At 39.9% G+C, this 13,467-nt stretch overlaps 2 protein-coding genes across 5 annotated transcripts in view; both read right to left on the bottom strand.

Moving 5' to 3' along the window:
- The window catches only part of LOC112069837 (MAGUK p55 subfamily member 2), a 39,292-nt gene extending 35,279 nt beyond the window's left edge, over positions 1-4,013 (bottom strand). The window contains exon 1 of one of the 4 annotated variants that reach the window (XM_024137211.2): positions 3,455-4,013. The gene's annotated coding sequence lies outside the window, so the exon portion shown is untranslated. The remainder of the gene's footprint in view (positions 1-3,454) is intronic. The other 3 variants (XM_024137210.2, XM_024137208.2, XM_070438722.1) reach the window with 3 other exon arrangements.
- A 638-nt stretch (positions 4,014-4,651) lies between these two features.
- Positions 4,652-8,921, bottom strand: LOC112069847 (peptide YY). The gene is made up of 4 exons (XM_024137222.2): positions 8,788-8,921; positions 7,718-7,905; positions 5,356-5,436; positions 4,652-5,093 (listed from the first exon to the last, which is right to left on the bottom strand). Exons 2-4 carry the CDS (start codon positions 7,903-7,905, stop codon positions 5,069-5,071), a joined length of 294 nt encoding a protein of 97 aa, XP_023992990.1. The 5' UTR covers positions 8,788-8,921; the 3' UTR covers positions 4,652-5,068.
- Positions 8,922-13,467: the final 4,546 nt, after the last annotated feature.

Raw genomic sequence — 13,467 nt, 5'->3', positions numbered from 1 at the left:
GAATTATGTTAAAAACATCCTAAAGATTGATTCAATACTTAGTTTGTCATGTTTTTACGGACTGTAATATAACTTTTTTAACTTTTCGTCCGTACCTTCCGCTGGACTTGCCCGGGCGTCGTGAGTTTGGAAAGTGTACTGAACGCTAGAACAACAAGGATGAATTTGGACATAAATGATGTACATTATCTAACAAAACAAATATTTATTGTGGAACTAGGATTCCTTTAAGTGCATTCTGATGATATCATCAAAGGTAAGTGAATGTTTATAATGTTATTTCTGACTTCTGTTGACTACATAATATGGCGGATATATTTTTGTCTTGATTGGGATCTGAGTGCCAACCTCAGATTATTGCATGGTTTGCTTTTTCCGTAAAGCTTTTTTGAAATCTGACACAGGGGTTGCATTAAGGAGAAGTGCATCTAAAATTCCATGCATAACACTTGTATTTTCATCAACATTTATAATGAGTATTTCTGTAAATTGATGTGGTTCTCTGCAAAATCACAGTATTGTGTAACATGAAGTCCTATGAGTGTCATCTGATGAAGATCATCAAAGGTTAGTGATTAATTTTATCTATATTTCTGCTTTTTGTGAATCCTCTCTTTGGCTGGAAAAATGGCTGTGTTATTCTGTGAATAGGCACTCACCTAACATAATCGTTTGGTTTGCTTTCGTCGTAAAGCCTTTTTGAAATCGGACACAGTGGCTGGATTTACAACAAGTGTATCTTTCAAATGGTGTAAAATACATGTATGTTGGAGGAATTTTAATTATGGGATTTCTGTTGTTTTGAATTTGGCGCCCTGCAGTTTCACTGGCTGTTGAAGAGGTGGGACGCTACCGTCCCAACGTACCCTAGAGAGCTTTTAAACATTACAGCACATTTGAAAAATATATGGCAAAAATCCAAAACTGGACGTTCTTCAGAGATAGATGGGAGGGGTTGAGTGGAGCTGAAGGATGGGACTAAAAACAAACAAAAGATAACTATTGTAAAATAGATTGTGTCCGTAAAATGTATACGCTGGAAGTAGAAGCCTAAGTGTTGTTGTCCATTAGTTTACTCCAATTAGGGGAGGGATGGTAGGGTTAGTGGAAAATAATACATTAAAATATATATAATATATATACAGTGTATATATACAGTATTTACAAAAAAATATGGGGGGTTGGAAATGACGCAGACAATTACATTGATGGAAGCCACAATCTATCTGCAATATTATTAAAGMCGATCTACCCCCTAAAAWAAAAAAAAATGAAAAGACAGACAGGAGGTAGGAAGTTGTGGTGTCTAGAGGATGTCTGGGGCAGCAAAAACCCACAGAATCGATGAGAACAGCAGAGCCTGCACTGCTGTGGCCGATTCTCTGCCAGTCAATGTGACGTAATGGAACCATTTCTCTCTCCACTGTTCATCCGAATTGAACTGATTTCATTTTTTCCCCTCTGTGCTAACATCAATTGGATAGAAAATAACCCCAAAAAAGCTTTAGAGAGCACGCAAAACATCCACTTGCTTTTTCTACTATTGTACCTATTTTATCTCTTGGCATAAARAGATCCTGCTTACTGTACATAATTCCCCTACTAAACTAGCTCAGTAGCTCTACTACTAAATGTGAACCTTGCTACCACATGACCTGCCACAGTGCTCCTAGCCGATGGTAGATAATATGCAAGCTCAGCAATAACACACAGATCCCTAGGGAGGTTTCCTTCCTCACCTCCCTCCCTCATGTTGACTCACATTGGGGGGTTATGAACCATAGGGCAGGACGCCCACTTGGGTAGTTAATAGCATCCTTCCACTCTTCTCCATCTCTCCCTCCCTTTGCCTTTCTCTATCCCTTTCTCCTCACTCATAATGGGCAGACCACGTGGGTAGTGCATATTCTCTCTTCTCTCTCCATCCTTCTCTCATCCCTCCGCCTCCTCCCACGCTCTCATTCCTCTCCCTATCCTTTTCTCCCTCTCACCTGTCTCCCATCCCTCTCCACTTTTCTCCCTACCTCTCTCCCATCCCCTCTCTCTCTCTCCCTCTCTCCATCCTTCTCATTATCCCTCTCTCTTCTCTCTCTCCATCCCTCTCTCCTTCCTCTCTCGCTCCCYCTCTCCCCTCCTCCACACACATGTCGTGCTGTGGCCTCTTGTGCTAACGACACCATGTCCAGGCACTAACGAGATCACACGCTGATGTGAACTCCATCTGCTCCCCTCCTTGCCCCCCACTCCTCCCTGCCTCCCTCTCATCCACCCCCACTCCCTAAGAAATAGGCTACATGCCCCATCTGCTTGTGCCACAATATCTGTCCCCCTCTCTCTAAAGACTATGGTGTGTGCATGGCTCCCATCAACACAGTGTGTTAGCCAGGCACTTTGCATTTTTGTGGTTTGTCCCAAAGACTCAATTGAGAGAGCSAGAGAGAGTGAGTGAGGAAAAATATAGAAAAAGGGATGTTTCATTTTAAGACATTGATCTCTTCAATTCCATTATTCAAATGACTGATAAGTCTTTACTTATCAATTAATCCCTGACATATTTTCAAAATAGATATGTTTTTTCACTGCCACCACACAATTATATGATTGGCTTCGAACTAATCACGTGGTTTAACTCTAATCGGGAAAGGGAAATTGGATTTCCGTCATGGCCGGTCTATAATAGTGTAATACATTTGTAATAAGCACTATCGTGCTTCAACCTACAGGATACAAAACAGAAAACTCAATGTTCCAAAAGTCKGATTCTTACACCTGAGAAAACGCCTCCACAGCCCAGATTGAGAGAAAGAGTATGGTTAGGCGCGTCTTATAGCCTACATGACATGTGTGATATTATGATACTACTGCACCTTGCCAAAAGTCTGCGCGTGCAGGTGGTGAGCGTGCGTGAGTGTAGGGACGAATTGTATTGTTTTGCTTGCAGCGTGCACCAATATACCAGACTATTCACGAATGATAGTCCTCCATTAACGAAAATAYTGTATTACAAAACAGTCTTAATATTATTGTGTATTTAGATTGAATTAAAATGACTGAAGAGAACCGTTATCGTTGGTGCGTAGCCGATAGCTCACACCCACATATGGTACCCAGGTAACCCACAAAAACGCTGGGGGTCTGCAACTGAGACACAGAGAAACGCATACATAATGTATCTAACATAAATGCATTGCGAAACACAATTATGTATATTTTAATAGAAATTGGGTTCGGTTAATCTATGTCTAGATCGCACCATTTAAGTATTTGCCTGACTCTGTATCTACATTATCGGGAATCACCTACTACTTGACGGCATGAAGCCCCCACACGCAAACAAAGCACAACGGAAAAAAAACTCTAATCAAATAGACCAACTGCCATGCATTCCAATGAAAATATATCGTATACTTAAAAAACATAAAAACGCAATTTTACATAACGGGACTGCACTAACCTGTTCCGTCTCGTGGTCGCGTCGTTGTCTCCGTTTAATATGAGATCTCTGAACCGCTACTGATTGTCAAACCACTGTAAAGTCGTCGCGATGGAGATTTAAACGGGCAATGCACTTCTTTCCTCAATGTGGGCCCCACCAACTACGCACGACCATAGCGTAGAATACATATCTTGTCCATGWCTTTTTAACAGTCTTTCTAAGCTAGTAAACAAATAATTATTGCAGACCYATTTCATGTTTTTMCAATAACAAATAAATACAATTACCTACARTAAGTCGAGAACACACAAACATTCTTGACGCTAATAATTGACTACCATTACATGTCATGAATTTACATGATTTTCATCACATRATCTGTGTGTAATCCTTACGCTTCCAATGAATATTCCTAYTTGAACCCACGTTTGTTTGGGTTAAAGCCAATCTCTAAATTGTGCAGAGTATTATTAAAGTATCATACACAATGGCGTAATGTGTCCTTATTGCTTTGGTCATGATAAGGTAAGACAGGGCATCTATGAGTCACATTCCTCAGAAAGCATGGCTATTCCGTTCGTTGAAATGGCAAATGAGCAAATRGAAATCTTAMGGAYTGTGGCTTTAATGGAACTGAATCGTCGAGATCTATCGAAAATGCTGTACATCCACATGCTCTTCAACTCACGCAACACATGTAAATATGCAAAGTAAATAATTGTACTTATATCGTGTATACAAGTTTGTAATATGTAGTSGGATTATACTATATGTACTCCATTATAATATATGTATTTCAGAAAATCATTATTTACTCATTCAATCAGTGTTCACATTGTATTCACTCTGCACTCATGTTCATGTCAGGTACCCGCCTTACAGGAGGGACATCTACTGGACGAAGAGAAGTATTACAGCTAAGAGGTATCATCTGCATATTAATCGAGATGAGACATCAGCGTAAGGCAGAATGTACATAGCCTGATATCCAGTAATTGCACTAGACACAACAGATGTCTGATTTTCAGACCGGCTAGTAGAAGACACCCGTAGCTTTACAGTAACATGGTTTGGAAAGTCCTCACGGAGGGGGTCTTACATTTTCAACGAGATGTAATGTCTTCTGCTCATCAATACATGATTTTACTCCCAAGAGATCCTTTTAAAACACCACAATAATGTTGACTGTGAGAATGAAGGAGACACAATCATCTATTTTGTCATAGCCATCCATCAAACTTTAATCGCACACAAAGCCTTTATACAGTACCAACCATAAAAKATAGTTCTCTGTTAAGACATACAGSAGTGATGGTTACACGTGATTTCATCAATCATTATATATATTTTGTATTCTATATCTTAATTCAATAATTCATTATGTACAATTGTCTTCGTGTGAAGAAATGAGTCAGGTGACTTCGTGCGAGAGAGAGAGAGAGAAGTCCGAGAGAGAGGGAAAGAGGGGGAAGGAGGGTCAGGTATTTCAGGTTGATTTTACGTTGTCTTAAAGGTCTGTGATGGTCATTGGTTGTGGTCAGGGGTCAGAGGGGGAGGCGGTTGTGGGAGCACTGGTCGGCCTCTCCGGGTATTGGTGGACACCTGGGGAGAATGCCCAATGAGGACGAGGAATCACCACATGTAGGAGTCGTCATATCTGGAGAGGGGAAAGAGGGAGAGAACAATGAGTCCTGTGGGAATGAACGTTTGGTTTAATCCTGGGCTACCCAAAGACAGACCTACTAAAGGTTGTGCAAGCCAGTCTTTTTATGTACGGTAGGTGTCTGTAGCCGATAATTAAATAAATATTCTTTGACACGACACTATTGAAATAACCCCAGAAACAAGACTGAGATATCAGTCTTTGCACCTGCCGTTGAAATTGTATTGGAAATGTTTGATATCTTTGATGGACTGACCTTGATCTCTGGTCTCGCTCTGCATTGTTGCCGAACAGCAACTCTGACATCACTCCCTCCTGGGTGGACCTCTTACCGTACCTAGAAAAAAAATTGAAAGGAAGAAAGAAAGAGAGGGGGAGAGAGAGAGAGAGAGAGAGCAAAGACTGTCAAACCTCCACTCCACTCTAAGCATGCTGCAGGAGGATCCCACTTCTCAATGACAGGTAGAACATTTTGCTGTCTGAATGTGTCTAAAGGTGCCAAGGTAGCTGTCTGAGGTCTGTGTCAAGGGAGAGGGGTGATGTAATTATGTGTATATGTGTGAAACTTGAGCATGTCAGCCCACAAACTCCCACAGACACTGGAGCCACCTGACAAGGCCAATTAGAGTCAGAGCTCCTTTCCTCTGAAAAGATGATGTTCGAGGCCTTTCTTGTTCAACTACGAAAGATAATGAGGGTTTTAAATGGCACGATAATGTAGTTCTCTGTAGTAAGGTAGGTAATAGACAGAGACACTATGCTTGGATTATTCAGGCAAGATCTAATTGTTTTTCTTTCCGGTGTGTTTGCACTCCCTGCACAGATAAATGTATGTACAAACGATCAATTTCTCTTTGAATTTGAAATTGGAAGTTGAATATCTCAGCGGGGTTGGGCTGGGATTCCTTCCTCTGTGGGGAAAACGTTTTGAGTGGAAAATGTTCACTTTCCCATCATGCCACCTAACCTGGCATTCATAAATGTTTTGTTTTATCTAACTAGGCAAGTCAGTTAAAGAACAACTTTATATTTACAATGACGGCTTAGGAACAGTGGGTTAACTGCCTTGTTCAGGGGCAGAACGACAGATTTTCACCTCGTCAGCTCTGGGATTTGATCTAGCAACCTTTCTAGTTACTGGCCTAACGCTCTAACCACTACCTACCTGCCGCACTTTCATAGCAGCTGTGCAATTTTACACTCCAATTCAACTCCACTCGGCACTCCAAAGCGATGCCAGTGAAGCGGGAGGTAAGCATGATCAACCATGCCTTCTAAGAAAGTGACCGAGGCAATCTCACCTTCTCCATAGACAGGCGGTTGTAACAAGATGTAAAAAGGGAACCATCATTGTCAGACCATGCTCTCATCTCTCCACTTAGAAACCACTTTGTGAGGATGCAGAAGACAATATTACTGTTATGTATTTTTGATTCCAGGAAAATCCGTGCTCCTGCTGCAGGCAAATCTTCTCTCCTGTTCAAATAGCATTACCGAATGATCATTCATATTTGGCGGCAGGTAGCCTAACGGATAAGAGCTTTGGGCCAGTAACCGAAAGGTCACTGGTTTGAATCCCCAAGCCGACTAGGTGAAAAATCTGCCTATGTGCACTTTGAACAAGGCACTTCATCCGAATTGCACCTGGAAGTCACTCTGAAAAGAGTGTCTGCTAAATGACTAAAATGTTAAATGTAGTCCAATGTGTTATTATGACAGACAAGAAGAACAAACTCCACTAAGTGTCATCCTCTTGGACTCTATAGTTCTGATCTACACTTGTCCAGTATATTATTGGTTATCATCAAAGCCATTTCTATATTATGACAACTTAAATGTGGATGCTATATGATAATGGATTATAAAAGAGTAAACATTTTGCCCTCTAAGTTGAATGTAATAGGGTTGGATATATTTTCTTAAAGATCAATGACCTATTTGAATATCATGAATAATATCAGGTGTGCCTGATTCAGTGCCATTTCAGCATAAGACATAGRCCACCTATTCAACCCAGACATCACCATATCAGTATAGAATATGTTATTAGGGAACCTGCAGGCACATAGAGATCCATAATTTGATTTGGAGAGTTCATGTGGGTCTGTCTTCACAGGTTTTATTGCTATGGCATTGTTTATATGGAGAGCCTAAAGCTTTTTRAKYCTAAAGCCCTCTAATAAMATKTTGAAAATATATATCATGGTATATGGAGCATTAAGAGCGTGTGGCAAAAATAAGAGCAGAAAACTCAGGGGCCACTGTCACAGTAGACTAACCTAGATYGGAATAAAAATGAAAAACAGTTCCATTTGCCATATAAAACGAAGTATGTGGTTTATAATAAGCCTAAAGCTTTTTGAGAGTGCCCTGCAATAAAATGTTGAAAATATATATAATGGTATATGGAGCATTAGGAGCTTGTGGCAAAAATAAGAGCAGRAAACTCAGGGGCCACTGTCAYAGTAGACTAACCTAGATCGGAATMAAAAATWAATCGAGGTATGTGGTTTATTATAACTTAATAGGAAAAATGTCCTCTGATGTTAGGACTAGGAAGAAAGATMATTTAAATAGAAAAAAAGCTGCTACGTAGAGCGCGAGTACGGTCTGCTTACCTCTGTCTCGTGATCAGATTGATGTAGTGTCTGAGCGCGGTATAGTATTTGGCCAGCTCTTCAGCAGGCGCGTCTTCTCCAGGGTTCTCCGGTTTAGGTGGGTAGGCGTCCACGAAAGTCCCGAGACACACCAGCACGCACAACACCAAGGCGACCAAGACGGTCCAGGGTTTCAGTATAATGGCCATCTGTGGTCAGGAGAAGGTGGTTAGGGAGCACGTGATTGTGAAATGTTAAAAAGCCTCAACGGAGCTAAATAATATAGGCTAAATAGCCTACCAATCAATATTACACCAATTTCATAGATGCGCAGGCATCCTAATAAAAAATATGTTTTAGAAGGCTAACATCGTTCGCAATGATATCCACCTGTTAGTAATGGATCATTTCGATCCTGCATTATTCCTGAATCAAATCTGCCTTTTCTGTAGGCTACTGCATGCGTCTTGAGAGGAAGTTACAGTACAAGCTAATTCTCCATGTTTGATTTCGAATTCGAATTCAAATCTAAATAATGACCTACTAAGTARTAGGAATGAGTTTGAAAGGGAACAAGCAACAAGTGTAACAGCAGAAATAATTGGTTAAAGTTGACCAATTATATTATATTTCCCCTTTGAAACATGTATTCGCTATAATTCACTAGTTATTGGTAAAAGAGTAGGCTGTTCAACATGATCATGATTTATTATGCTATTGTCAAATATTTGCAACTGTTATAGGAATGCATGTTGTGCCTGCAGAAATCACGACTTTATCCAAATGTWATTTGCGCAACTTTCGCGCCGTAGCTGTCCATGGTTCTGAAAAGCCTTTTCTGGTATTTTCTAACATTTTCAAACCAACTCCAGTTGGAAAAACGATTCTCGCTGTAGGTGGCAACATGCAGATCTCTGCAAAGGTGATCGGATCATTCACCTTTTTTCAATGACGAACTGCACAAATAGCTACTCGTTTTTTATGTCCAAATATGCAAAGAAATGTAAGCGTCCGCATCATGAAAGCTTTAAAAGTAATACAAGTAAAACCAGCAAACATTTAAAATGCACAAGAGTAAAAGTTGTACTTACTTTGAGAAGACTTGACGTGAGCTACAAGTAGTTAAGACAACGGGTGTCTGTGTCCAGCAGTGTGGATTCTATTGSTTGGATTCTGCAATGTTCCTTTTTCAACTGGTGTCTTTGCAGCAAATCGCTGGTCTTTTGTTTCACTCCAACACAAGGGGGTTTATATACCCATCGTCCCCTCGTCAACGGGGTGAGACGGGTGGCTGTGATGGTGAGAAGGGGGATGTGGGCATAATACCGACGTCACCTGATGATTAACATATTACTAATGCATCACCCWAGTCGAACTATGTGGGTTTACGCAATTTGAATCTCTGACTTATGCTATAAGGACATTAGGGCAATTTGGATCACACCTGTCTTATTGACAAACCAATGGAATGATGTCAAACAATTTGGACAGACGATGTCAAATCTAGCTAAATGGTATTAAGTTACAAACAGGCTAAATATCGATAATCATTCGKCCTTTACTCATTCTTTCACAATTTCCAATGGATATCTTGGTTAAAACAGCAACAACATATAGGGCCGGGCCTCGACATATAAGGATTACACTGATTCGACATCAGTAGGCTAAATACCTATTAATATAGTCTATTATTATTATGTACAAGGGACAAAACTCCCTATAGGTCAGAAAGTGAAAAAAAGTGTGGTGGAGTAGCCTAATCCAATAACCACCAGGTGGCGGTCAAGTTCCTATTGGTACAGTAATGCCCTTAAAGCCAAGCGCCACAGGCTGAAAATACATTTTTGCATCTACATATCAATTTTGAGATTTGTTGGCATTTTGGTCCATTAATATTAGTATTTTCAAAAAGTAAACTTAAAAATGTTTTTAAAAACTTGATGAAAATGTATATTTTCTTAAGTTTATCATACTACTGCCATCAACATTTTTATGAATTTKAAACCCCTTAAAATGGACATGCATAAATAATTTCAAGGCTAACTATATTGAATTACACATAATTGCTAAGCCCATTTCATAGAGAATGTTACAAACTGGACTACGTTAAAGAAATGGTGATTGGGTCTAAAAACTGTAGGCTTTTGGCTTTTGGTAGTCTTAATTCAGTGGCGTACTTATCTTTAAATGCCATGACTCTTCCCACAGGCCAACAAAAATAATCAGTTTCAGAAGCATCTGTATTCACCAACTTTTGTGTGTTTATCCTTTGATATGTATTTTCCAGACTGGCCCAGARAGACTAATTTATATGTTGTCCATTTTTTATTCTAGGTAACATTTTATGTGAAAAAAAATGCAAATACTGCATTTTCAATAGATATCTTTAATATTTTACAGATGGAAAGATGAAAAAAAAGTATTTATTCACAATCTGCTCTGGACAAGTCGGTTCCTGGAGTGTCTTAACAAAATGAAACAAAAATATTTAGGCTGACTACATTCGGTGTCCAGATTTTTTTTTTTTGCGCAGTTTGCAAATATGTGCACATTTAACAAGCATAATTTACATGTTTGAATAAAATCAGAAAAAAAGTAAAATATATATATATTTTAATATGTGTCTACATTCAACTGTTAAAAGTTGATTGTGATATAATTAAGAGAAATAGGCTACACTTTCCATATGGGCTACACTTTCCATATGGGCTACACTTTCCATATGAGCTACACTTTCCATATGAGCTACACTTTCCATATGGGCTACACTTTCCATATGGGCTACACTTTCCATATGGGCTACACTTTCCATATGGGCTACACTTTCCATATGAACTACACTTTCCATATGGGCTACACTTTCCATATGGGCTACACTTTCCATATGGGCTACACTTTCATGAGCTACACTTTCAAAATGAGCTACACTTTCCATATGAGCTGCACTTTCCATACGAGCTACACTTTCCATACAAGCTACACTTTCCATATGAGCTACACTTTCCAATGAGCTTCACTTTCCAAAAATGGCTGAGCTACACTTTCCATATGAGCTACACTTTCCATATGAGCTACACTTTCTATAGGGCTACCTGTGTTTTATATCCGTCTTTTATTAACATATAGAATCAAGATAATTTCATTATTCACAGTAATCTAGCTGCTACGGGTTATAACAGCATAACCTCAATTATCTATAATTAGACTTCATTAGAATCCACATCCTGTAAACAAAGTGTTAATAATTGGATATTCATTGTTCCCTTTTCTAGGTTCACGATAATCAATGGCACTGCAAATTATTTGCAGGTGATTTGGAGAGGAGAAGATGTGGGAGTCGGGTGAATCAGAAATCAAACACAGTTTTCCACGGGATTATAAAACTCACGGACTGTTTGCCGTCCTGGCCAAATCAATGTCTTCCATCAATTACTGGCTAATACTATGAGTAAGTAATTATCGGATCAATCAAGAGACGCATACGATAACTTACTCAGGTCAGTGTGAATCAAGGGGGGACTAGGAGTATACAAGTCATATATTTTATCACAGGTGTAGAGGGCTATATTTGTACAAAGAACCGCGTTTACAATGCATAGGTATGTCGGAATATGAGCAGAGATGTGTGAAATCATCACCATGGCCTAAACATTTAAAATACAGTCAACACACAACCTGAATACACATGTTAGCAATGGGAATGATTAGGCCTATTTTCAATAAGGCCTATTTTCAATAAGGCCTATTTTCAGTGTTCGTCAGTCAGTGTATGACACTGAATCAAATAGCACCAATTGTACGGAAGTATCTCTAAGGGCCCAGAGGCTTTCCCCTCCTTTCCTCCCGTTTGCTCTCTGCCTCTCTCCCCTATTTGACACTTCCTCTTGATTGACTATGACCATTCTCTCCCCTTTCTGCTGTTAAACAGCCACCACTAACACTGAGTGGCTGCTGCCAACATACTGACTCAACTCCAGCCACTTTAATAATGGAGAAATTGATGTAAAAAATGTATCACTAGCCACTTTAAACAATGCCACTTAATATAATGTTTACATACCCTACATTACTCATCTCATATGTATATACTGTACTCGATACCATCTACTGCATCTTGCCTATGCCGTTCTGTACCATCACTCATTCATATATTTATTGTAACATATTCTTCATCCCTTTACACTTGTGTGTATAAGGTCGTTGTTGTGAAATTGTTAGGTTAGATTACTCGTTGGTTATTACGGCATTGTCGGAACTAGAAGCACAAGCATTTCGCTACACTCGCATTAACATCTGCTAACCATGTGTATGTGACAAATAAAATTGTATTTGATTTGATTCACTCAACTCCCCCACCCGGCCATAAACCATTGGACGTCAAATGTCTCAAAATAACTTCAGGGCTCATGCCTCTCCCCGTATACAAGGGCCCCTCCCGGCAAGAGGCCCAAAGCGTCTGACGTGGCTCCACATGAGACATCAGTGGCTTTCTCATCCATACTGATCCTCCTCTGCCTATCATCACACACACAACACACACACACACACACACAACACACACACACACACACACCACACACACACACACACACACACACACACACACACACACACACACACACACACACACCACCACACACACACACACACACACACACACACACACACACCACACACGTCCCTCACAACTCCTTTGTTGGTGTGAGCTAGTCATAAGGCCCCAAGGAACTAACACCAACCTAACCTCCATCTCAATATTCCACCGTTTACGGTTTAACTCAATGAGAGATGGAGGGAAAGCAGTTTGTGAGAAGAAGGGACACATTTGATCGGGAGGAGAAAGAGACAAACAATCCACGGCTTCTTGTTTTCCTTATTATGTGACAAGCGGCTGGCAAATGAAGATCCAATTAGGTACTAACTTGCTTTAAATCTCAAACACGTCAAGTATCAAGTTGCCCTCTCTAAAAAGCGAGAGAGAGGCAGATTACATGACTGATTTTGGTGTATGTGCTGTAATATAGCCGTGTCTCCTTTTAAGAGGAATAGAGCAATCGAATCCACATAGTGTTACCATTAGCAACAACTGCATCATGACATTGTGAAGAATCTAATCAGTGAACGCACGCACGCACGCACACTAAAAGATCAGATGTATTCCACAGATGGCTGTCAATTCCCATGCTTTGAAATGTCACCCTACAATTGTCTGCTCCAAAAATAAATAAATATAAATCTTCCAGCTTATTCCCGGCTACAAAAAAAGATGAAAAAGGCATAAGTGCCATTATTGGACAACACTGCTGGTGTGATGAGAAAGAGAAAACAAAACATCACAGACAATGTCTGGCAAAAGGCTGATGGACAGTACTATGTCCGTCAGCCTTTTGACTCTGGACTGTCAAAAATGTTAAGAAGTCTTCACAGTGRCATTCATCAGTCAACATTACTACACTTAAGAGTTGTCAATGTGTCTTGCTAGACATAAGATGGCGTGTCTACCATGTCACATAAATTGCTGAAATAACAATGATTTCAATGTATTCTTTCCTACGACTTTCAATGAGCTTGTGGGTGCAAAAAACACCAATTCCATTTCCTGGTGAAATCAGACACTTACCTCAGTCGACAAACTGATTACTTACTAGAGACATCAGTACACACAATACCTCGAGAGAAGACGACTCTAAGTCTAACCTACTGCAGGAACATGAGATTGTCATTAGTGATGAAGGGAGGAGAGTTCAGATCTTATAAAGTCAATTTGTTAC

Source organism: Salvelinus sp. IW2-2015, unplaced genomic scaffold (assembly GCF_002910315.2).
Source record: "Salvelinus sp. IW2-2015 unplaced genomic scaffold, ASM291031v2 Un_scaffold1131, whole genome shotgun sequence".
Taxonomy (NCBI): Eukaryota; Metazoa; Chordata; class Actinopteri; order Salmoniformes; family Salmonidae; genus Salvelinus; species Salvelinus sp. IW2-2015.
The sequence above is the reverse complement of the archived record's forward strand: the minus strand, read 5'-3'. Positions and strand labels throughout refer to the sequence as shown.

What these genes read in the sequence shown, in the direction of transcription:
- LOC112069847 (XM_024137222.2), bottom strand. Translation starts at nt 7,905, where the DNA reads ATGGCCATTATACTGAAACCCTGGACCGTCTTGGTCGCCTTGGTGTTG. An exon ending in AATCTGATCACGAGACAGAG is followed by an intron (nt 5,437 to 7,717) that starts GTAAGCAGACCG and finishes TTTTTTTTCTAG; the next exon opens with GTACGGTAAGAGGTCCACCC. An exon ending in GAGCGAGACCAGAGATCAAG is followed by an intron (nt 5,094 to 5,355) that starts GTCAGTCCATCA and finishes TCCCCTCTCCAG; the next exon opens with ATATGACGACTCCTACATGT.